We start from the raw sequence: 27,169 nt of genomic DNA, 5'->3' as shown, positions 1-27,169 counted from the left end.
GGCTACCTGTCACAGGTTGTAGAGTTCCTCCAGCTCCTCAGATGGCAGGCAGGAACTATGGATGCACTGAGCATTTCCTCTCTGGATCGCCACACTAAGACGCTGAAAGAGGAAACTGGCGGCTCTAGGGTCTCTAGTTGTTTCATTAAGCTTGGAGCCCAGCTCCTTCAAAAAACTAGCAGCACTTTTACCCCAGGCACCAAATGTGTCTGAGGCAATGGGACCAAAATTGTAGTGATGATAAAGATCTCTGTATTTATGCAACTTGACTGCTTCCTGGTGATTGGCAACACCTCCTGCCTGTGCAGTACTGAAGTTAACATAGGTGTTGGCTAATGTTGAAACGCAAGTGTAGTCCCACACCAACTGTCTACCATTCTTCCAGGGGTTAGAGGAAATATCAAATTACAGTGGTTTAATTTTCACCGTCAAATAAACGTATTCTCATAAACAATATACAGTACTGTATAATATATATAATGCATATGAAACATTCTTTCAAGGTTTATTAATTTTATTTTCTCTCCAGTTAAAGCTACAATGCCTCTGTTCACCATTTTACTTGCAAGAGTTTTATTTGGAGAAAAACAGACAACTAAGGTGAGATTGTGTGAATTTTTGTAAAGCTAAAGTTTAAGATGTGATATATGTTACTTCTGATAGCTCTTGTTCTCTTCTGTGTGCGTAATACCAAAGTTTAGCTGCAGGATGCAAGCTACGCTTGTGATGTCCCATCTTCTCTGTAATCTTCGTTATGAGGTTTTGAGGGGTAAAAGAGGCAAATTATGAGAACATTAAATCAAATAGGCTATATAGTCATAATGGCTTAGCCCTTTCTCCTGATAGTTTCCTTCCCTATGTCACATGTGGATGCCACTTCATGTGAAAAGATATTTGGATAAATCAGATCGTTACAAAAGGGAATAGATTAGTGGGAAGGCAGGACTAAAACTAATCTTTCAAAAGGAATGGACTGAGAAAGTATTAAACTTGGCTACAGGAGGGAGTCAGTGGTATATCATATGGACAAGCACGAGAACCCCTAGTGCACCCCTTTAATTGATCCCAGAACACCCCCCTTTCTCAGATCCTAGCAGAGGAATCAAAGACATTTGAACTACTCGGGCCAAAGCACCCTCCTCAGAATGATGGCCTCTCAGGTATGAACACCAGAACACACTAGGGGATTAATCCTGTTAGTGCAGGGGCAACACCAGCAAGCACTTAGGGAAGGGCAGTCCTAAACATGTAGGGCTCAATGCATAGGCTTGTAAAGACAAGCATGTGAATCAATTACTTTAAACTGGAATGATACACAAGCAAATGGTCACCCACAGGACAGTGTCCAACGAATGGCCAGTGCCTCTCTAGGAAAAATCCAGGACTTGAAAAATGGCCAACTCAATAGAGTAGTTAGCAATAACCAACATCAGATGAATGAGAATTTATTGACATTGGAGCCATCAGCTCCAGTGGTGCCACCACCTGGAGATAGGCATACCTGGAGTGTACCTAGAGAGGGTTTCTGGACTTTTTACTCCCCAAGCCTGACCTGGGGCCAGCCTCGACTTGTGATAACTTGGTCCAACAGGCTGCTGCTTGGGGTAGCTCGCAGGCCCACATATCCACTACAACCCGGTTGGTTCAGCATTTTTTTGCAACACCTAAATGTTTCTTGAAGACTTCCATCTTTGTTCCAAGTGGGTGTGACCTAACTACTGTGTGGATTGTTCATTGGGGTGTTTGCTGTGTTGTTTTGTTAATTCTCTTTTGAGAATTAGCAGTCTCCGTGGTGTAGTGGTAAGACACTCGCCTGGCGTTCCGCGAGCGCTATGTCATGGGTTCGTATCCTGGCCGGGGAGGATTTACTGGGCGCAAATCCTTAACTGTAGCCTCTGTTTAACGCAACAGTAAAATGTGTACTTGGATGAAAAAACGATTCTTCGCGGCAGGGGATCGTATTCCAGGGACCGTAGGATTAAGGACTTGCCCGAAACGCTACGCGTACTAGTGGCTGTACAAGAATGTAACAACTCTTGTATATATCTCAAAAAAAAAAAAAAAATTCTGGGGCCCTGATTCCTCAGTAAGGGTGATCATCGATACCCTGCTTTCTGCGCCACTAGATTTTGTGGCTAGATTTTGGCTTCTGGTCCCCAGTAGGCTTTTAATGACTCACAAGGGCTGATGTGATTTAATAGTGTGGAGCTATCTCAGTGTGGCTAACAACAGGGAGCCTATATTTGGCCCTCCAGAAATTATAGGGAAGACTGGACACTACAAGTGAAGTTCTCATCCTGAAACAGCACTTAGGTGCTGTGATTACACTGACACACACATATTGTACATTTATATATTCTGTTATATATATGTACCTTTATGTCAGTGTGATTTCATTGTGATATACCTGTATATATGCACTACAGTATTTGACAAAAATTACAATGGGTTACTAGCAGCATTAATGAGACAGTTTAAACAGGTTTCAAGAATAGACTGGATAGACAAATGGCAAGAAGGGGTGAATTTAAATGGGACCCCACTAAATGTGGGGCAACAAGAGGGTTTAAATGGTTTAAATGGGACTTGCCTAGTATGGGCTAACAGGCCTACTGGGGTGCTCCCTAATTCTTCAGTTCTTATGTTTTTAATATAAGGAGTGGAATTATTTATTATTTCATTGCAGGTATATTTTTCATTAGTTCCAATCATCTTGGGAGTAGCCATTGCCACTATAACAGAGATCTCTTTCGACATGCTGGGACTTGTTTCTGCGCTAATGTCTACGTGTGGATTCTCACTCCAAAATATTTATTCTAAAAAGGTAAGAGTATGTACATTGGCTCCCCCCTTTTTTGTGGGGGGGGGGATTTGTTTTTTAAGAGTGAAATTTGACACTACATAACAGTTAATTGAACATGAACAACTGTCATTTTCTTTGTAAATCTCTCAAATTATTATTCAAACTTAAAAGAGGTTAAGACAGAAACAAAAGATAAAACTTTATTAGATGGTCTCTTAACACCCCAAACAATTTATGTAGTAGCAGGTTTAAAAATATTGTTTATAGTGTGCTAAAATCCATTTAAATAGTTTGAGGCCGAATATTATTTATATCTCTCATGAAGGTGGATCGCTGCTAGCACATTAGAAATTATGATTAAGAAACTTTTTTATTTTCTTAGGTGAAAAGAGAAGAATGATAAGTGTGAATCGGGTATATAATTTTGATACCAGATCTCGCTTGCTCTGCACAATATGATTCTTGAAAGTTCAATCAGGGGTCTAATTATTGATGACTACAGTATTTGGATATTATTGTAATTATAAGTGAATTTTAAAAGCTTGTTATTAAAATTGATGTTTGATAATGATGTAAGTAATATGTTATACAATATAAGTAGCTTAACTTTAAGCAGTCCCCGTGGTGTAGTGGTAAGACACTCACCTGGCGTTTAGCGAACACTTTGTCCTGAGTTCGTATCCTGGCCGGGGAGGATTTACTGGGCGTCAATCCTTAACTGTATCCTCTGTTTACCCAACAGTAAAATGGGTACCTGGTTGTTAAACGATTTGGCAGAGTCGTATTCCGGGGAATATTAGGATTAAGGACTTGCCCGAAATGCTATGGGTGCTAGTGGCTGTACAAGAATGTAACAACTCTTGTATATAATAAAAAAAAAACGTCTTTCTCTCAATAAGGGTCACCTGTATTCGGCAACCTACACCTATACAGTACTGACTTTACCAACTGCATTGTTGGATATGTCAAAATCATAAAAATGTAGGAACTCTTCCAAGAATAAGAATATGAAAATTGTTAGTAGTTTTTCATATTCAAAGTGGAATTAAATAATCTTTTTCAACTTTTGAGAAATATCTATCATGAATTCATAAATGAAAAGAGTATTTGTTCAACAACATCATAACCTGGTCTAGATATGCAATATCTGCCCAAAACACTATGCTTGTTAGTGGCTTTGTAAGAATGTCAATGTTATGTATTCTCTCAAACCCAATATACCTTCTTGTATATAAATAAATAAATATACAGCAATATTAAACAAAAATATGTTGATGGGCAAAAGTGGTGGTTGACTAAGCGGGCAGGTGACTGAATATGGAATAAAAGATCTATAAATATTATTTCAAAGTGTTTCGTTTTAGATATCTTTGATATTTCAACATAAATATTCATGTGCATTGAAATCTAACTAAAAAGGCTTGTTTTAAGACCCTAATGTTCTCACTAATTCAGTCAACAGAGTAATTCAACTTAAGATGGTATCCTAATTATACACATTGCTATATATTCTGTACACACACACATACACCTAAATATTTTTTAATATTTAATGTATTTTTGCAGGTGTTAACTGACACAGGTATCCATCATTTGAGGCTGCTCCACTTGCTCGGATGTTTGGCTCTCTTCATGTTCCTCCCTGTCTGGGTTTTTACTGATGGCCTTAGTATTTTTTACGATGACACATTGGCAAGTATCTAGGTCCCTTCTGTTATTTAATAAAAAGTTCATATCTATTCTACCTCAGTATATCATTGTCTTGAATTATTGGGTATAAACTAATTGCTGGCTAGACAAATATTACATAAGTACCACGTGTGGACATCTGGAACAAATTAACCCTATATGGCTCCTATTGATCTCTGCAATTACCTCCTGTGCTCAAATTGCCATAAGAGATTGACTATATTGGTTTTAAGTACTTTTTTTCAGGTGCCGTGTAAGGGTTAAATGATAAACCTTATCTATGTATAATGAATTGGGTGTATTTAGCCAGGGAAGGCATGTCATTATTTGGAAATTCACTGGAAAGGCCATCAGTAGGATTGGTCAGGATGCAAGCTGTTCAACGAGAATTCCGAGTGATTGTTGGGTGGGAGGTTGTTGACCTTTCCTGGGTGGTAGTGGAAAGATGTAGGGGGGTGGTGGGAAAATTCTGAAGAGTAAAAAGTAATATCAAAGCTAGACATAAATATAACAATGCCATAAGTACTGTATATAGTAAAAAAAATTGCTGAATTATTAAAAATCAAGTGGATAGTTAGTTAGGGGCACTTTTGAGCATGGAAATTGTAGGTGTCATTGCAATAACATAAATGGATAATAATTGTCAACTCTAGTATACAGTACTTCAGGTTGTATTTTATATCAGAATGTACAGATTGTATATACTGTTGATGTGTTATGTATTAAGAAGTGGGAATTGGAGGGGTGTTGTTGTTTATTAAACTCTTAAAAATTAATGACAAATAAATTTAAAATAGAAGCATACAAAATTTGGTATACTTAATTCTTAAGAGATGGAGTAAAGAAATCCACATTAAAGTCAAGAAGTATAATGCTAGAGTGAAGATGAGAATTAGGTTGATGATGAACATGACTTTGAAGGCTTTGACACTTACCTAGCATGCCTGCAAAGCCTAGTGATACAGTACTAGTATGGATAATCTAGATACTCCATACTCAACCCATCCTCCTGTTTAGACAGTACCTATTGTGACTGCCGTCAATAGTCACAAATTTGTACATACTTAGCTTTCAGATAGTAGTATACTGACTAGTAAAGAATTCTTTTAAAATAAATGAAGCTAAAAAACAAATTAAATATTCCTAGGTCTAGTATAGCGCACACATGTACTATATTAGGCCTCAGATATTGTATATTAGGCCTAGGAAGGTTAGGTTAGTTTTAGTTTATCAAAGCAACACAAGTAAAAGATAGTTTTCCAGTTTGTCCAACTCAATAGTTCAAATTTCTACTTGTCAAATTTCATTGTACGTCGGTATATATATACTGTACTATGGTCCTCATTATTACTATAAGTATACTACCCAAACATGAGGATGGGCTGCCATACTAGTATGGATAATAGTGAGTGGTTAGGTTAGAGAACAGAGATGGCCCAGAGTATCATTAACCGAGGATGAAATTACTTTGAATTTTAAAGTAAAGTACAGTACAGTATATTTTATTCAGGAAAGTACATACATAGTTGTTTTACAAAAATAATGTTGGATTTATAGATAGAGCTAGTACATACAATACCTAAAGCCACTAGTACGCATATCGTTTCGGGCAACTGATAAAGGTACTGATGGTGAACAAATACAGAGGAAGGTAGATTTTAATTAGGTTTACTCATGTCAATTGTCTTTAAAAAACCTCCTACAAGGCAAAGAACAATCACATTACATTTCCATATCAACACTTCAAATACAGGGAGGGGAAAACGGAGAAAGAAAAAAAAAAGTGTTGTAAGAGCAACGATTCCTAGCTCAAGTGGTAGACTCGGGAGTCAGGAGACTCGAGTAGCACAATCTATAGCTTGATATTTGTGGATGTGGAGGATGTCTGGCACTCCTAACAGTGCTTGTAATTTTTCTCGACCCTGTGCTGGTCCAACCTAAAAGTAACCGTATCATTGTCAATTACCAATAGTTTGCCAGGTTTGATTTTAGTTTTCTAATACACTGACAAGACATCTATATATTACACATGCAATAAATAGCTAACAGTGGCAAAATGCCTTGATATCTACATTTCTTGATAAGGTGATAAAACCCAACCCCAATTAGTTCATTCCAGGAAGTTTATGCTTGAAGCAGCCAAGCAAGCATGTGGAATTCTTTTGTAAATAATAATAATGTTGATTTAAAAATACTGTGGTATGTAATTATTATAGATAACATGATTTAATATGTATATACTGTATATATTTGTTTTAACATTGTTAAATACACCTAGCATTTCAAGCAAAAGTGCTCTTCTATGTTCGTATTTTCAATGCTAAAAAGTATCTGAAATACCTGAAAATAAATCTCATTAGCACCTTCCGTTCAAAGGAGGAGTGTTTGAAAAAAAAAAAAATCCTCAACAATTTACTTGTTCAAATAGATCTCGAGTTCTTAATTTTGTCAATATGCTTCATTTATTTTTGAACAGATTCCTCCTCTATAGAAATGAACAACAGGATAGAGATAATAAGAAATGTTTTGCATAGTTTTTATAATGAGCACCTTATGCCTTTAACTGCTAAGCATAAGGGGCCGGAAGGCAAAAAATATTTGAATTATGTAAAAATTACTTAAAAATGTTAAACAAATCTCCAACTTATTGGCTTGAGCGTTGTGAGAGTTTCATTAAAATATTTTCAGAAAATGATTTTAGACAAATTTTATTTAAAAAGAAGAATGTTTTGTTGATAAGGAGAACAGTTCCTATTAACGGGAACTGAGGGATAATTCAGTAATAGAGAGATGCAAGCACCTAACTGACGCACAAAGATGAAGAAGACGACAAGTAGTAGTAAAAAGTAGCCACAAAGTGGATATGCAGCTGGCTCTTTTATAGCGTTGCTGAGTAATACATAATAACACAAATAATAACAACATTATGCTCTGCAGGCGACGAGTCACAATAACGTGGCTAAAGTATGTTGACCAGACCACACACTAGAAGGTGAAGGGACGATGACGTTTCGGTCCGTCCTGGACCATTCTCAAGTCGATTAAGAATGATTTCAAGACAATCGACTTGAGAATGGTCCAGGACGGACCGAAACGTCGTCGTCCCTTCACCTTCTAGTGTGTGGTCTGGTCAACATCATGCCCTGTTTTGTTATATATCATATAAGTACATTGCCTAAAGTTATTATGTTACTTTCACCAATGTACCCCCAAAAATATTTTTAGGGGAAATTCTTTTTTTGTTTTTTGTTTTGTTTCATTTTCTACTTTGTTTATTATTTGATTTTGTTGTAACCTCTAAATCTCGGAGAGTGCATATTCATCCCTAACTATGTGAAGATAGAATGAAATTGGTCAACAAATAGAATAATCACAACTGGAAGAACTTGGGACTTTGAATACTTTTGGGAGGCTGATTTTTTGCACAGATGTCAAACTCTATTTTCTTTGTCTCTTTAGGTTGCTTTGATGATTAGGGATCAGATTTGAGCTTTTTCACTTATATAAAGTATACCTTAAATATAATCCCTAAATCATTATAATTATTATAATTATCCCCATATTTTGTATTTTTGGGGGGTTATTTTCTTCACTTCGTTTCAACACATACTGACCTACAACTTTCACATATTCAAGTACGAATGCCAAACACTGTTTATTATCACATACAAGTAAATTACTAAATTAGAACTACCGTATTCATTGTCGATAATTTTAACTACAAATATCTATAAAACTAGAGTTTCAAATTTGAGTCGGCTTCAAAAATCCAGTTTCTGACCAATTCTCACCATTTTTACATATAGTGTGCTCAGCTGTCAGTTCTTCAATCCCTACAGAATGGATTGTTTATAAACCCTAAACGTTTGGAGTTATAATTTTTTTGTCTAAATTTGGCACATATTTCAAATGCCAAATTGACAATTTGGTTTACAGTAAACTATACTGAAAACCTATAGTCTAAATATATGAAAATGAAAATCCTGTGTTATTCTGAGAGCATAATAACAACAAATTAGTGATATTTTATATTTTTGAAGCTGATTTCAAATTCTGAAGTTTTCAATATTCAATTTTATAATTATTTTTTATTTTCTTATTTTTCAAGTTACGTTGGTGATCATTTAGACAAAGTTTGAGCATTTGCCTAATAGATTATGCACAAAACATTTGAAAGCATTTCAGCAAATTTTAAAGACTAAGTTCTATGTCCAATTTTATGACATTTTGCACAGCTTAGGGGCAACTAAGCTAACTTAGGGGCAGGTACTGTGTTTTACATATTCCACTCGAGTGATGAAAATGAGTTTCGGAAAATTATAACATAATTATAATAAATAAACAGTTAATTTGTAAAACCATTACAAAGGATAGCTAATGTTCCTATTAATATAGAAAGTGAACATAATGGAAATTTAGAAGTAGGTAGATGCCATACAGCCATATACCATCTCATTTCCAATACTGATTCCACTTGTATAAAATAATGCTTTAGGGATCTGCTTTTTACTAATACAGTGCAATTATTTTCCCATACAGTTGTTACGGAGAGACCCTGGAGAGACGATTATCCTGCTATTGGTAGATGGTGGACTTAATTGGTTGCAGAATTTTGTGGCTTTTACAATTTTAAACTTCGTCACTCCACTCACTTATGCTGTTGCCAATGCCACCAAACGTATTTCTGTTATAACCATTTCTCTCCTATTGTTGAGGAATCCAATCACACTTGCAAATATTGTTGGCATGTTCCTGGCTATTATAGGAGTTCTGGGCTACAATAAGGTAACAAAAAAAAAGTATTGTGCATGCATGATGATGATGATGATAATAAAACTATACATAAAGAAAACACACTAATGTGATCAATGAGGAAATCATTTGGAGCAATGCAGGGACTCGAAGCAGAGATCTGGGCACTCCCAGCTGCGCACCTTACCCCTGTACGACACCATGGTAAAGGTTATACAATGTGGGATTCCACTGAATCTACAGCTGTGAATTCATTGAATCCCAAGGTGTATAACCTTTACCACATTGTGGTATAGGGATACGATATGCAGCTCAGAGTACCCACATCATTGCGTTTGAGTCACCACATTACTTAAATTTATTTCTTCAATAAAGCTATTATTAGAGACTTAGCCAACCCCCCAAAATTAACAAGTCAATATAGGTTATAAAGTACAGTACTGTACAGTAATTAGTTTAACAGAAGAGATTACATTGCTCATCAACTGCAAGAGATGTGTTGACTGGGTAATGCAAGAGAGATACAGTATTGGGATTATTGCATTTAATGTGTGCAGCGAGTCATAAAACTACAGCAGCCACATACAGTACATATATTTGCTTTTAATCTACCATTGTAAAATAATAGCGAGCACTGCATATTTTTTAAACTAAAGTCAATTTTAATTAAGATTCGTTTAATACCCTTGAACAGACCCTCCCCTTTCTGTAGCACAGTAGTCTATGTCCTTGGCTTTCAACCAAGGGTTCCAGGTTGTTCTGAGCAAGACAAAATTGGTTGGGCACATTTCGTTTCACCTGATGCTTCCGTTCATCTAGCACCAAGATAGGTACCTGGAAGTCAGGCAACTATTGTGGGTTGCATCCTGGGGAAAGGTCAGTAGTTGACCTTGGGAACATCAGTAAGCCTAAGTATAGTACATATAGGCTTCCTGACCCAAACAATGGGATTTAACAAATGTTTGAACACTGGATATTTGAGTCAGTCTGATTACTGACACATTGCCACCAAATGGACTAATTGGCAAATACTGTACACCATTGTATGAAATTTCATCCAATTTATCCATTCATTGGAGAATATTAAAATATATTCCAATACAAATTTGAAAAATAATAATCATTAAAACTGCATAATAGCATTAACTCCAAAAATGGATAAAGTTTGGGTTAGAAATTATATTCCTGAACCCTCAACTATGGTCACAAAACAAGGAAATATGTACATATTTTGTTTTGGGAAGAGAAAGAAATGGCTGTAAAAATTAATAATTAAATTAATACTTCATTAAGTCTGTAATGAGCTATATTACAATTAATGTTAGAAGTGAATAAAACTATTTTCTGGAAACATTATAGTGAACTGAAACATGCTCTTGTAAAAAAAAAAAAAAAAAAAAAAGTAATGGGGATTGTTTATAACGAGACAAAGTAGCAGTAAGAAATGACCTCCCCTCTTTCCCTTTTGCATGTCCTTGATTCTCAGGATAACACTTAAGAGGCTTAACACTAAATAACACCAAAAGGGTCTCGTAGTGCATTTGGCTTTGTTCTCGGCTCGCAATCGGGAATCCTGTGTTCGATTCCTGGGCGGGACATGAATGTTTGAGCAGCACATTTCCTTTCACCTAATGCCTCTTTTTTTCACCTAGCAGTAAATAGGTACCTGGGAGTTGGGCAAGTGTTGTCAAGTTGCTTTCTGGGGAAGGTCAGTAGTTAGACCTTGGGGGGGGCCCCGATATGTACACAGGCATTCTGTCCCCAACAAAGCAAATTAAAATGCTTTACTGGGATTAACATCCATTTGACATTTTGAAAATAGCTCAATGGCTATTACTAAATAGCCATTGCTATAACCAAAATTATATAATTGGTTATAGTATAACCAAAATTTATTGCTGGATAAACTTTTTTTATTTACTTAACCCCAGTAAAGCAATACAGTATGTAACCCTTTTTGCTGTGCCACTTTAGTGTTGTTCCAGTTTCTATCTTGGGGTCAAAATGGGGCTGTAAATTTTAATATTTTTTTATTTTGGATTTCATTTTGTAATAGCTAATTTAGATAAGAAGCTGTAATAGCATAAGCTGTGTGATACACAACTTCTGTGCTCTTGTATCATTCTATAATTATAATTTTATGCAAGATTTTCAATTAACACTAAACTAATACTTTTTATTGCAGGCCAAATATGATGCTAACCAGGCTAAGAAAAAGGCAGCCGTAGCACCACTCAGTGAAGTGACGAGTAGCAAGATCCTTCAAGGTGCAACAGACGATAACGTATCAACTTACCAGAATCTCTACCACCCGACACATGATGCAAACCCCTTTCAGGCACCTCCTTTCCATCCAGCGTATGTTTTCAATCACACTGGATCAACTGGATTGGGGCCTTATCCCAGGATACCAAATGGTATTACAGACGTTTCCAGCCATGGCGGTCACTCTCAGACTAGTGCTCAGAATGGTTATGTTAACACTGGCATTAGGGCCAGCTTAGCAAATAGCTCTAACGAACAAAATATGAGATCAAATGGGAGAGTAGCTAATATATGAATCTCTAAACGGTTAGTTAAATAAAATTCTATATTTTTTTACACGATTGTTATAATCCACAAAAATTTTGATAGTGTAGATGAAATTTAATACCTCTGCGAACAAATAATATCCACAGCGTTAATTGGCAGTGGGATATTTCGAATATTCATGCTAAGTAACTTAAATTGTTGGTGCCTTTTTGTACTTTTCTAGCTTAAAAATAATTATGGAGGGGCTTTAAATAAATGCATGATATAGTTTAACACGGTTATTAATTTTTGATTGGTCGGATGTTTGTGTAAAGTTAGAGTGAATAATTTGTTACTACATGCAATAAATTTATATTGTTTTTTTTTGTAAGAAGTTTTAGAATTTGATATTTTTACATTTGATATTTTTAAAGCCAAAGACATGTAGATTTCACTAATGTTTACTTTAAACTTTTTGTTTTCAAAGACATTTTAATAAATATTTGTTACTTTTAAAAGTTATTTTATGATTTTGTTATAAACTAAAAGTAAAATAACTTTAATATACAGAAAATAGCCAGCAAGACTAACAAGCAAGAGAGACTGAGAATGTTGTGTTAGTTTTAATATTGTTTATATGTTGGACTTTTAATTTCGTTACGAGCAAGTATTTTGTTAAATACTGTGATATAGATTTCAAAATTTGTGATAATTTTTTAATTAGTCAGATAGTAGTAAATATCAAGGACATATTTTCAGCTCATTAAATCACATAAAACTTTCATATATAAACGCGCGCGCACACACACACACACACACACACACACATACATATATATATAATAATATGATCACGCTGCACACGATAGCAAAAGAAATAGACGAGGACAACCCTCTTCTAAACTCGGAGAAAACAAAACAGGAATTCAGGTCAAGTTGATATTGCATGTGGGTCACCTAGAACTGTAATAAAGACCTTGAACTTGCTTAATGGATTGAATGAGGATATTGTGGATGCCACTTCAATTCACAATTTCAAAAGCAAATACAAAACGAGACCATCAATCTAGTTAAAAATTCACTAAGTACAAAATTGCTAGTAGGCAGGGTATACACAACTAGACTTCATTCTCCATTTGTCACTGATGAGGTAAACACAAAAAAACACATACACTCTCCTGAGAACACACGCATGAGAACCTCTCTTTCTTTCTCCTTCACTCAAAACTACGGAATGAGGTACTTTACCAAAAACACAGATAACTGTAACAAGGAATTACACATACACACGTCATTACCTAAAGTGTAGTTACAGGATGAGAGCTATGCTCCTGGTGTCCCATTTTTCCCAGTTCTCTGTTTTATAACGCTGTGAAACTACGGATGGTTTTGTATGTGTGTGTGTATGTATACATTCGTGCATTAATTCAATATGAGAGATCAAAACCCTTGCACAGGACAGAACTGTCAACATTCACAAGGTGATTTTATGAAGCTGCAACACTAAGACTGAGAACCCTAATGATATTAACAGTAATTATTACCGGTAAAAGGTGTCTGAATCATTAATGCCATTTTGATATTACTAACATTGTCTTGCATTCCAGAAGTTCCTCTCTTAAGACCTAATTTACTCTTTATATGCCATGAAAGAAACATTAAATAAAATTCCCCCAGTGTTCAATAGCTGTAACTGTTCCGTGACTCTTATCTTAAGCACTTGATTGAGAAAAGCACACAAGCGCTTATTGTAATGTAGAGGAATGCAAGGTGACACTTAACATGTAATGCTTTGATCAAGCACTTGCAGACGAAACGTCATCTTGCATGACGTTTATACTCGACTTGCATTTCTCTTCATTCTTAAAAACGCTGCGAGTGATCTAAAGTAAAAATTATTCAGTACTCGCATAAGTTATATAAACAAAGCTGCAATAATTTTTGGCTTGATAATTTTGGTTATAAATTACATATTTTTTTAACTACGAACGTCTAGATTTTTAATATTGAACAACATATTTTACTGCAGATCTGATGGCCTGTGTGTTATACACCATTAGGCTATGTACATAGAAGATAAATAAACATTTAAACAACATTATATGCATTTATTTAATTTATTTTGTTATGACTACACAAAACTTGGCACTAGACCTCTTCTGTACAGTACTAAACATAATGATTAACAATTGCATTATTACAAATGTTTTTACAAAGAAATACAAACAGGCACATGCACTATGGTGTCATAAATATGATATTCATAAAAAATTAAATTTGTGTTCATAATACAATGGAAAAATTAAGTCTGATAATTGGGTGGAGCTTATCAGACCATGAAGTAGGAAAGCCATGCTCCCTAATCAACCTGTCCTCTCAAATAGCACAGTGCATTTAGACGTACAAAATTCCCAACGGCCAAAATATGATGTACTATAAATAATAGAGGCTCGTCAAATTACCAGGCTGTCCCGTTTTCTATTCTTTAATCCTTGGTTAGATTAGGTTCACGTAAATTAGTACGTCATTTTTTATGATGATGTGACGGCTCGAGAGGACTGGCTGCCCTAATACCTAACTAGCCTTTGTATAGCTATAGTGTGTAGCTATTCACAACTTGCTTGTCTATGGGAATTTTGTTTAGAATAGTGATGTTTGGTACTGTGGGTTAGAGGATATATATAACAACATGGAGCAACTAAACAAATAAAATAAGATAAATGATTAAGTTAATTCAGCAACCATTTTGAAAATTCACAGAAAATCGGTTTTGCTTTAAATGCTTTTCTTTTTACAATAAAAAACAACAGTCAGTTGCATTAATGCATTTACATGCATTAATAAACCTGTACAAATGGAAAATTATTACAAACATTTCAATTGAGGCTAGTTTTGTGCCCTGTAGGTAAAATTGCTTATAAATCAGTAGTTATACAATAACATAAATTTTAACGCAACCCCTATTTTTCTTTTTACGATAGGGCAATCATTTGTGAGCATTTATATCTATACAAAAATAACATAATAGTAAACAGGTGAATAAATGTGATTATATTATGAACATTCAAGAGGGAAGCTCAGGAGTCAAACTTCACTCTCGTTCCCTTCGTTGACCTTCATTAGGAGCACCATTGCTATGCAATATTTTCCCTTTATTTTCTAAACTATACAACAGAGCAGTAATTTTGTGAACATTTACAGTTAAAATTAATATACAGCAATAACTGAACAAACGTAAAATTATTATAACCGTTTGGGTTGCGGCATACCAGCAGACGACAGCTTTTGAGTGTTAAAATTATTCATTACTTCTGCTGGTCTTTAATACTCACTCACTTTTAGCACAGGAATTCGTTCTAATTATATATTCTCAACAATATTTTTTATTATCACTGAGCAGAGATGCAAACACTGATATAATGTCAACATTTTATATATCGTATCTTCCAAGATAGTAAATACAAATCCAATATATAGTGTAACAGTAAGTTATTATTTTCTATAACATTGACATATAAGAGAATATGTTGTCTAAAGTTGATTTTGTTAATATTTCAGTTCACTTGTATAGCAGTCAAGACAATAACAAAATTATTAGTTACCATCTTTTAAACCAAGCATATGGGAAACTCATAGCCCAAACCCGGCAGGTAGACCACAGACTATCATTATCGACAGTAACGTGCTTGACTGGCAATTGTTAACACTTCAGACTGTCAGGGGGGTACAAAATATTGTCTCTGGCTTGAAGTGTCCTAACTGTAGGATGCTCATTGTTACGCCAAGTTACCTCAAGGTAACTATGTAGCTGACAGGTTACAAAGTAGAACCTCTGCACTCAATAGCTGGCCCTGATGCTCAATATAAAGCTAATGGATTACAGTACAGTACTTGTAAAAACATAAACAAAAATGTAAACCCATTATTATTATTGTTCCACAAATAGTAAGAAAACATTTAGTAATTTTGTCCAAAAATTACCATATTTGCAATTTTTTTGTACCACAACTAACATAATTTGAATTTCCACACACACTATAAATCAAAAATATAATCTAAAAATGAAATTTCAGCTTACCTTGTAGTATGTCTTGTTGATTGATACTGTGGATCTTGAAATGTGTAGTTCTTGAAAATTTACATAAACTAACCTCAGGTTATCCGGATTTCTCTCCCGGATATGACAAAATTTTGCCAAAAAATTATCCGGATGCCATTTTGGCCGGATAACCCGAATATCCAGTTAAATGGAATCCGGGATAAGCGAGTGCATACAGCATTTGTCACTGGACAACCCTAAAAAAATTTGTTCTCAGAGATCTTGCTTGTTTGTTTTGATTTGAGGGCTTGTGACATTTATATAATTTTTCTGTATATTTTATTCTATTCATATAAGCATAGAGGGTTCCAAGCTCAGCTTGGCATACAATACAATAATTTCATCGGTGTACAGGATGGAGGATCTGAGCTCGTAGCAATAGTTTAACAAAGTGGTGCTTTGGTGAGTTTTTATTTAAAGTGTACCATTTTAATGCAGTACAACCTCAATAGAACATTGTTTTAATCAGTTAGGCATTTTACAAAAAGACTGCATTGCATGTAATCAATCATGTAAAAGTAACTAATAAGTGTGATTGTCGTGAGGGACGTATTTGTTTCGTGTTCAGCAGCGACAAACGAAAATGTGTAATTTTTCAGAGCTGCTTTTCATCACTATTATTGCCACATGGATGTCATGTTGATTCTGACAAGGTATTACTCCATGTATTTTTCCCTCCAATTGATGTCCAACATTTTCACGTATTCTGTGATTAATAATGTTTTTCAGGTGGTTACTGCTACTGGTAATTATGTTACATATGTGCTGCACATAGTCCTGTAATGCTTTATATAATCTGTCAATATATTTATTTATTTATTTGTTTATTTAATTTGATGTAAAGTTCTGTACCATATTTAAGATATATTTATTCTTGGAGACAATGGTTTTATGAATGAAAGGAAATGTCAGTGCCATGGTATGATTGATATGCTATCATGCCAGTTAATAGTTATCTCCTTGCATCTCTGGCTATACTTTCTTTCTTTCTTTCTTTCTGGGAAGTTACATAGAGAGACTGGCAGTGAAGGAAGAGGACTCAATGATCCATCTAAATTCAGTACTTTGCTTTCATTAGACAAGAGCATACTCCTACTTTCACTTTTGTTTAGGACACTACTCTTCTCGTCATTTTTCCTAACATTCACCTCACCAAGTATACTCTGTTGATATTTTGAATTAACCATTATACCCTTTCCAAATGGTCATCTTTATGGAAAGTGTTGTTGTTATCATTCTATGACCCCATAACTCTAGTGGCTTTCCCAGCCGTCTCACATCATCATATGTTCCGTATTTATCTTGCCATTTTCTTTGTGTGCTCCGATATTAATTATTGCCTTGTGCTTTCTTTCATAGATAAAAAGCAGAAGATTGTATACTATCTTGCTTGCTTGTCTTTACACATATTGTATATTTTATCCATCCCCAAAAGATCTGACCACTATTGTTTTTTGTACTGGATATACCTCTGCTTCTCCTCCACTGTGCAAGATTTATGCACTAATGATAAATGTTTGAACCATAATTCCCTATTGCTTGCACTCCTCTATACGTCATGGTACAGAATTATCAGCCATGCTTTTAATCCTTTCTGATCTTCACTCACTTCAGGAACTATCACCTTTCTGTCATTACTGTTTACCTTTAGCATCCTTCTATTACAGTGTATGACTCGTTTACAAGTACTGTTTTGATTGCTGCAGTACTGAGACACTTTTACGAAGACTGGTTGGCAAAAAACATACAAATCTAGCTTAGGTTCTTGCCTACCCATTATAGGATATCAAGCATATAATACACATTATACTTTCACATTTCAAACTGGAATATCAACATTACACAAGTGTTTTTTTATGTAAAATTATTTATTCAACTTAAAAGTATCTTTTGCTAAAGATTGATTTTCAGAACTTATCATAAAACATTGCAATCAAATCTGTTTACCCCCTATATCTTCCGGTAGACAAAATATTTCCGTCCATTGTTGTAATGTTTTGTTATACTTTTTAAAACCCAAAATACAGGATTTTAAAGCTTAATTTTGATAGAAAAAAGTTTTTTCTGAGAATAAATCACATTAATTAATGTGGCTTATACAACCCAACCCACATACTGTATATGAAATAAAACAAGAGAGATCCCATATCAGTTATTCACGGCTCCTTATCAAGTGATAATGCTCTAATAAATTATTTAAAAAGAAAGATAGGGAGTAATCACCATCAACCAACCAAACCAAACCATCACAAGGTAAGCCTAAAATAGCCTACGTAATAAAATTACAAACAAAAAATAATAATTTTATTAAATACAGTAGTATTGTACTATGTTTAAGGCGGCTTTACTGAATTTGGTTAATATTTAGTAGGATTTCAAACCATCGCCCTTGATAAAATTCCTGATAAAACCGATTATTTTATGAATTATAATTCTTATTATGACAAATAACACCATTCTTTCAGATGTTAAGATATACTCTATGTGAAGTTGATAATTATTTGTCTTAGATTAGTCACAATTCCCCACCCTAATCAGTGGATAGAGTAATAATTAAAAAAAAAGAAACATTTCATTACATAACTTCTTGCTGTCGTTACGTTGCAACATATCCTGATTATTCTTGTCATCAGTATTCCCAACTTTCTAAAGTGACCCCTCATCTGCTTTACTACTTCCGATTAGTGCATCACATTGATCTAGATCTTCTCTATTGGTAATTCAACCTAATGATCTGTATTCAGCAGTACTGTAAAATATTCCATTAGTAACTACTGTACTGCTTCCTTGTGATGCTGTGCTTAGCTATTGGATAATTTGTCAATATTCTTTCAATACATTTCTACCATCATTCCTTCTCCATAATTTGTTTTGAACAAATGTTAATTGATAAACGTTTGTAAAACATGTTAAAAACAATCATGCCTACAAGTCAATATGGGAGTCTCTTTTGTAAGTTTACACCTGCCCCACATACACCTCTCACTCATCACCTGTTACTTTCTAATCTTCTACTCAGCATTCATGTTTCACCACAATTATCAACGGTAGACCACCAGCCTCACTGCCTATGGGTCGGCATTCAAGCCCCCGACTGTCCAGGTGGTTGGGCGCAATTCCATTCCTCTGTCCTATTCTAAATCCTTATCCTCATATCCTTCCAAGTGCTATATAGTCATAATGGCTTAGTGCTTTTTCCTGATAATTACCTCTTGCCTCAGGCTCACACATCCTCTTGAAGTGTAACTTTGTGTTTCAGAGGTCTCGATGAACTTAACCATTTTACACTCAAATCAGTATGTGTACCTAATCTTAGAGGGTCCTACAAACTCCTACCATCCTGCTAGCTATTAAAGCTTTCTATTGTAACTAGACACCACAGCATATTGAAGAAGTCTGACAAGATCCAAAGGATCTCTCTTTTTTTCACATTAAAAGCAAGTCAAATTTAACCATTTACCATATACTGTAGTACTTTTGTCTAAATATTTATAATTAGCCCTTTGCAGAAAGATCCCATTAATATTTCAAAATCCAGCAATCCAAGATTCTAAATTTCATCATTAAACAAAATAAAAATGTAAGGAAGGTTTATGTGGTGGAATTATATGCAAGGCGTATATACATTTAGTACAATAACCAGAATCATGTTGCACCTGCAAAATTTTTGTACTTGTCAGCCGTGCCATTTAATTAGAAAAAATCCCTTGTTCATGTTTAAGTAGAAAAAATTACGTGATCCCACTGCAGTATTATATATCAAAATCTTGCCTAGTGAAATATGATTTGCAGCAGACCATTACATTGCTGATCTTCTTGAGGTTATCTTGAGATGATTTTGGGGCTTGGTGTCCCCGCGGCCCGGTCCTCAGCCAGGCCTCCTTTTTGTTACACATCCCCAGGAAGCAGCCCGAAGCAGCTGTCTAACTCCCAGGTACCTATTTACTGTTAGGTGAACAGGATCATCAGGGTGAAAGAAACTCTGCCCATTTGTTTCCGCCTCCGCCGGGGATCGAACCCAGAACCTTAAGACAACAAATCCTAAGCGCTGTCCACTCAGTCTATTACAGTCCACTATTACAACTATTAAATTGTGTACTCTGGATTTACCTGGAATTTACCTGAGGGCCACTAACACTAGCAGCCTTGACGAGGACAGGAAGCCAGTGGGTTATCAAAAGTCCCCTCATTTGCTCTGATGATCTTTTTAAGTTGGATTTTAAAATTTAACAGATTTGGCATTTAATGCCTTGCCGGGTAGGCGGTTCCATGGCTTTATGACCCTATGGGTGAAAAAGTATCTCCTGTTCTCAGTCCTGCACTGTGGCTTGTGGACCATTAAACTGTTGCTCCTTGTTTGTGTTACATCTGACCTTTTGAAGAAATTGTCCGGATCAACATCCTCCAAATTATTCAGTATCTTAAAAAGTTTCAATGAGATCTGCCCTGTCATGTCTGTAACTCTATTTTCTGGGAATGCATGAAAAAGGGCAAAACCTATGTATTAGTCAAAATTTTCATCAACTGCTTTTATATGGGGGAATAAAAGCAAGATTTCACACTTGAAACATTATACAATTAGCTCCCAGTTATAAATAGGAGTTATGAGAAATAAATGTTAAATGGCTGATCAGTTTAGATGCCCAAGATGTATGATTAACAAAAGAGAAATTTGTGCAGTTGAGAGTATGATCAGAGAAGGAAATTAGCGGTTCACTGAAAACTCTGGTTAGAAAAAACAGGATAGTAATTGATGCAGCAACAAGTCTCCTTGAGTACTCAGCGTCAACTCCTTTTGGATGGATGTGAGATGGTGTTGCATGAATGTGAAGCATCTTGCATTAGAGCAGAAGAAATACACAATCTATAAAGCACTTGTAGTATTTGGAGAATAGATGGAGGAATAACAGTCATGGAGAGATCTGCCGTGCCAAAGTCGAAAAACTGCATGATTAAGGAGAGTATTTCAAGATGGTTTGGCCATACTGAATGACAGTTTTCAGGTAGGACGAGGAGAAGAAGGCAGAAGAGATGGTGGGCAGACATGGTGAAAAATCAGGTAGTTGTAACTGAATGTGAGCAATTCAAGAGATGTGGCAAAAGACAAGACTGTGTGGAAAGAATGAATGTGTTTGCACTGTACAGGTATATGATAATTCATAACCAAACTCGGTGTTTACCTATCGGTGACTTAAAGGGGGGTGAGATCCAGTTCTTTAAGTCCTGTCTCCTACCCATTTATACCTGACATGCTAATTAACTCTCAACATAAACATTTTCACCATATTCTTTCTTCAAGTTTATTTTAAATGTTATGTTTATCCATGATGCCATATACTGTAGTATGAATGTTATAACTTGCATTATTTTTATTATTAATATCTATAACCATCTTTTGCTTCTGTAGAGCCTATATTATTCTCCTTTTTTATGCTTCCTCACCCTGTGAAAGTGAGAAATGGGCATAATAGTGATAAATGAATGTTATGAGTGATTAAATTCAAAATTAAAATTATTTATGGACTAAAACTTTCATTAAAACATAATATTTATCCATTAAATTTTTTTTAATGACATTCTTGGTACCGAGAACCTTCCTCAACATGCAAACACTTAAAAACAATCGTTGACTGCATTAAACTGACTTATGATCTAAATTTTTACACCATGTTGAAACAGTTCGTGTTAAATTCCGTCACTTTAAAAACAGGAACTGACTGTAAATCATTTGACAACATCCCACTAAGACCATATTAGTGAGTGGTGCCTTAACACAACTTGCACGGCATGCTGTATAATTAGTGTCCACCCACTCGGCATGTTCATGGTACGTGGTGCTGAATAAATTATCCATGAAAAATGAGATCGGGACCAGATAAGAACTCATGAAAAGATATAACTATAAATTATTTTAAATATTACCAAAATTAAATAATAACTGCAATAGTGAAATTTGTTGCTGATTAGAGATACTGTACATTAATCCTTCTGAAGATGTATTATTAAATACGAAAGTACATATGGATTCCTATCTTAATCCTGCCTTAAGGATTAAGTACAGTATGTATGTATGTATATACTGTACATACATACATATATGTATACAGTACATACATATATTTTAAGTTGGTTCTGGGATTAATCATGTTGAGGAAATGCTGTTTACAAAGGGTTAAAGCATACATTGTGAATACTGTAATACCTATATGTAGATAAAACTGTAGCGTAAAAGACTCTAAAAACGTAATGTGATTCTCAAGTACTTGTGTACCTACCACTAGAAGAGCACAGTAATGAGGTTACCATAAAAGGTGGGAGTGATAATTACTCCCATAATTACAAACATAATTAAATTTAGTAGTCTGAGTTCTTCCCTCATTTATTGTGATACGTACTGCCAGTGTTCCATTATGTACATTAAACTGAATGTAATTATTCTTGATAACACATCCACCGCTGCATAAGTATTACATGGTAACATGTTGTCGTCGTCCTAATTATTTCTGTACAGGTGCTTGTTTTAAGACGTAAGGCGTGGAAAATCTTTAGTATGAAATTGTGCATAAAAATGCCAGTATTCAGTACAGTATTTTCTATGTGATCTCTGCATAATTGCTTTGGAAGTTTAACTTGTGATTTATGGATGTTCTTGCATGAGGTTTCAAATAATTATAAGCATTATTCAATTGTTATCAGTATTATTTTGAATATGCACAATTATAATGGGTTAATTCTAGCTTTGATACTGTGATATATCTTTGTATGTTGTATGTGAATTTGTAAATCATTTATTTTATTGATTTCATGTATGATTTTAATTGTCATCCTTCACAACATCCAGTCTAAATTGCAAACAAAAACCCATGTAATGAGGCTAATGAAGTTTTATCATAAGCTAATGCCACTTATTTAAAGTTTTTTATTTAATTACTGTATTATTTATTTATGGAATAAGACAGTACCTGATCAAATAAGCTTTACAAGTGTATTGGTTAAAATAATTCTTGTATATTACTCTTGGTGTATTTCTGTATAAGCTGTTTCGTTCACTTGAAAAGTAGTGCATCATGAACAAAGTTTATACTGTTAATTCTGTTTGTTTAAATATTACTGCGTATTTATTGCATTGTCTTAAAGTAACGCAACCCATCGTGTTACAACTGTAGAAGCATTATTGTGGGCAATTAAGAGAATTATTAAAAACCCTATTTGACTAAGTTACCCATGGAAGCACTATCATATAATCATATAGTAGTCAAATTATTGCCAAAACTCAAACATTTTGGGGGGGGGGGGGATTTTATATACAGTACATACTGTATATATTTTATACTGTATATAGTTTATATACTTCTTATACAGTAGTACAACTCGTTGGTGTGCCAAACATTTCTGAGTCATGTATTGTTCTTGCAATGAATGGTCTCTAATTATCTTTTAATCCTTAAGCAAAATTTGCTACATATATAATTTTCTGTTGTAGACAGTAAGTCACAATAATGTGGCAGAAAATTAGACACCCATCCCACACATGTGAAAATACAGAAACTCACAACATTTTGGTCTATCCTGGGCAATTATCATGACACAACATATACATACATTTATTTGTTTAGCTATTGTGTATTCATAATTTTTAGCTATTGTGTATTCTAACAATATGAATTATTGTACTGTACCCTACAGTATTTAAATACTATCGTTTCCTACCCCCATAGAAGAGGAACTTTGTTTACGGTTTCTCTGTTCATCTGCAACTGCAGTGCAATTGAAATCAGTATAATTAAGGGTATCATTTGCAATTTGCAACTGTTAGAGAGAGACAGCTATTACAAATAACAAATTTCATACAACCACAATCCATCCCCTTGGCCTTCCTCCTCTCACCGAAAGTTAGTGGAAAATATCTCTGGTTAGGTTACATTTTGACCGTGCAACATTGACCCATGGTCCCTTGGTGGAAGAGATGTCTGCATCTTACTGTCAGAACTACTGTACATTGTTCTGCTTACAGTCACTCACCTTCTCGTAGAATATCCTGATTATCAGGATGATCAAAAATTTTTACTTTACCGTGGTTCCTTTTGACCCTTATGTCTCAATTAAATCTTTAGTGTCTGATTAATGTGACATCACATGCCTTATGTTTCTCTGCTCTGGTAAGGACATCCTGAATGATATCTATGAAAGCTTTAAAATTCTCTTAACATGAAGGGTGCTATACAACTTTCTGGGCTTAGCTCTCCTTTGATAATTAATTACTGTATGATACTTTGTCAAGGTCACTTGTGGACAACTTTGGAACATTTCTTAAAAGAGCAGCTAGGTAAATATTTAGTTGTATCGTATGTAACAAATACAGTATAACTGTAGCTATGATCAGTACAATGCATGCAGTTTTTTTTTTAAGTTTCCCATCATTAGTGAAGAACTGTAGTTGTAACAATATATTGGTAGAATGTATAATTACAATATACATTTTTTAGGGATTTATACATTATCCCATTATGCCAGCTAAAGTCACCTGCTTTACTTACACTAAGAATAAAGTGAGTCAATAACCAAATTTGTCATGGACCCAAGCCACCCATATAACCTAACCAACCTACATAGTAAACATATATATTTGAGAGCTGCTGCTCTTCACAGTACCCCATATTTTGTACATCGGAGATCATAGCATACAACATGAGATGTATTACTCGAAAGGACAGGTTGCTTGTACAGGTCTCTCCATTTACCTTTAAATGATGGTTTGAATCTTTTTCATCCTCTCATTTTTTACCCCATTTCCTTAGCTTCAGCACTATTTATTTATTTATTTATATATATATACAAGAAGGTAAAATGGATTATGAGTGTACATAGCATTGATGTTTATACATTCTTGTAAAGTAACACGCATAGCATTTCGGGCAGGTCCTTAGTCTTACAGAGAATTTTAAGTAGATAATTGGTAGCAAGAGTGCAAAAAGTTAAAATTTCTCCAAAAATTTGGCTCGTCATTCTATTAAAACATCTACCAATTTTAATATCTTTTTCCATGTGTAACTTTAGTACTATTAGTCAGAAAGGATTTACTATCATGTAATCCTTTTCTCTTTTGTCTTTGCCCCACAATGTGTCATGCTTTCACAGTACTGTACTACTACTAGATACTGTATTTAAATACTGATCTGTACTTAAATATTGTTATCTATTTCCCATACTTTAATTTATACGAGAAGGTACAATGGGTTAAGTAATTACAGGTTTTTGGTAAGTGGTACATTCTCACAATGCTATTAGCATGCATAGCATGCATAGTAAAAAAAAGTATTCAATACCATTATTTGTAACTTTTTAATTTCATGTTTACTGTTCAAAATGTTTTGTTTTCTTGTTAAAGGAATATAGTGGTTTATATTCCATAATAGTCACAGAGTTTAGGATTGTGTTTATGTAGGTACTAAGGTGTATATTACTTGCTTTTTATTTATTATGAACTTTCATATCAATAATACAGTATTGCCTTTTAATTTTAAGTGATGTAGTGTTCATTGACACCCGATTTGAAATAAACCAATTCTCCTTTTTTTTTTAATCCTGTCACAAAAGAATTTGGGTGAAGTTTTCATATACAGTACAGTAGTACTATGCTATTTTTAAATAATGCGTTGGTGTATGAACTTTGATGCAATGACAAAATATGGTAATTTGTAAACATTCTGACAGTCATTCATTCAGAAGATGCCTAACAGGTTTATGATTTGTATTTTTACCAACTCTGCCATTATCATATTAGGAGTGTAATTTTCAGTTTACAATTTGTTGGTAGCATATGACAAAGAATGTTCATTTTTATTGTGTTTGGTGTTTAAAAGAGAATTATTTGTTCGATGGATCCACTTTTATTTATTTAATTAGATAAGTGTGAATATTACATAATATTTTTTTAATTTGAATTATGTCAATACTTTCTTCTTATATGCTTCACAAACTACAGAAATATTTTTGTCTATCTGCACATGGTTAAAAATTCACACCCATTCACAAAAATTCATAGCTAGACCCATGCGTATGAAAACGACAGTGCAGAAACACAAACCAAACAGCTTACAAGGTTACACTCTAATAAGGTAATCATTTGATGACAGGTCGTTTGTTATCTGACCTAATGTATTATTAGTTTTATTTTGGGATTATGTAATGTATTATCAAATAAACATGCCTTAATATTAGTTTTCTTTTTAAGTTCGAAGTAACAAAAATATTGGCAATTGCTATGGAAGAATTAAGTTTGAAATAAGTGCACGGAAAGAGAGGGAATTGATACTTCACCATCAATATTTGGACGAGAAGTTGATCGGTAAGTTTAAAATAGCATTAAATATTAGAACAATGTTGGCTCATTCTGGGCAGTGTTCATCTAGGATCAACTGTAGTTTCCTCATGTATAATACAAATACAAATATTTATTCAGGTAAAGTACATACATACAAGGTAAGATACAAAAGTTGATAGATTTATAGATAGAGCTAATACATACAATACCTAAAGCCACTATTACGCAAAGCGTTTCGGGCAGGAAAAACACTAAGACTAAAACTTAATACTAATTGAGATTAGTATTAGTATAATTGAGATAAGTATCTATCAAGCCTACTTTTAAAGCTAGCTCAGCGCCTCAATTTGTGTTGATAATAATGGGTGGCAATATATTCCACTCCTTTATGACCTTGATCCCAAACCTATACTTCCCCATCTTCCTGAATCTGAACTTGTTACAGGTTTTGACCAGATCTGATAGTTTCAAGACTATGATCATATCTTCCCTGTTGATACCCCCTTCATTCACTTATAGTTCCTTAATCATTTATATATATCCTCACTCTCTGGCCCTCTAGGAAATTTGGGCTGAGCTTCCTTAATCTCTGCTGATAAGGGAGGTACTCAAATGCCAGGGATCAATCTGGTCATTCTACGCATGATTTTCTTGAGGGAATCAATGTCTATTTTATAATACGGTTACCTTGCGATGATTTCAGGGCTCAACGTCCCGTGATCAGAATTGGTAGTCATTGTGACTTACCAGATTTCTGCAAAGCTGATTTTGAATGACTGAGTTACTTGGAAATGGTAGATTAGGTGGACCTGAATATGGGTCATAGGCAGTCCTTGGGATGACTCAAAATGATTATTCATGGGACTAAAAAATCTAGTCTGTAAAAGAAAGCTACGTTTAAACAATTAAGACTGAGAAAGTCTATCTAAAACAACAATTTATGAAACTAGCAAGAACATTCAAATTTAAATAAGAAAAGGTCAAAGACATT

The 27,169-nt window shown here is 34.5% G+C and overlaps 2 protein-coding genes across 4 annotated transcripts in view; one reads left to right on the top strand and one right to left on the bottom strand.

Annotated features, from left to right (window-relative positions):
• LOC123747023 (solute carrier family 35 member E1 homolog) overlaps positions 1 to 26,074 on the top strand; it is a 31,356-nt gene extending 5,282 nt beyond the window's left edge. Inside the window, exons 2-6 of one of the 3 annotated variants that reach the window (XM_045728965.2) lie at positions 530 to 600; positions 2,687 to 2,824; positions 4,370 to 4,495; positions 9,032 to 9,277; positions 11,430 to 26,074. In XM_045728965.2, coding sequence (XP_045584921.1) covers positions 530 to 600; positions 2,687 to 2,824; positions 4,370 to 4,495; positions 9,032 to 9,277; positions 11,430 to 11,804 — 956 coding nt within the window. In that variant the 3' untranslated portion in view covers positions 11,805 to 26,074. The remainder of the gene's footprint in view (positions 1 to 529; positions 601 to 2,686; positions 2,825 to 4,369; positions 4,496 to 9,031; positions 9,278 to 11,429) is intronic. The other 2 variants (XM_045728966.2, XM_069317411.1) reach the window with 2 other exon arrangements.
• LOC123746933 (uncharacterized) overlaps positions 1 to 27,169 on the bottom strand; it is a 190,865-nt gene that overhangs the window by 30,484 nt on the left and 133,212 nt on the right. The gene's annotated exons all lie outside the window — the stretch shown is intronic.

This window comes from Procambarus clarkii, chromosome 87 (genome assembly GCF_040958095.1).
Source record: "Procambarus clarkii isolate CNS0578487 chromosome 87, FALCON_Pclarkii_2.0, whole genome shotgun sequence".
Taxonomy (NCBI): Eukaryota; Metazoa; Arthropoda; class Malacostraca; order Decapoda; family Cambaridae; genus Procambarus; species Procambarus clarkii.
Note: the sequence above shows the minus strand (reverse complement) of the source record. Positions and strands in the feature narration are given on the sequence as shown.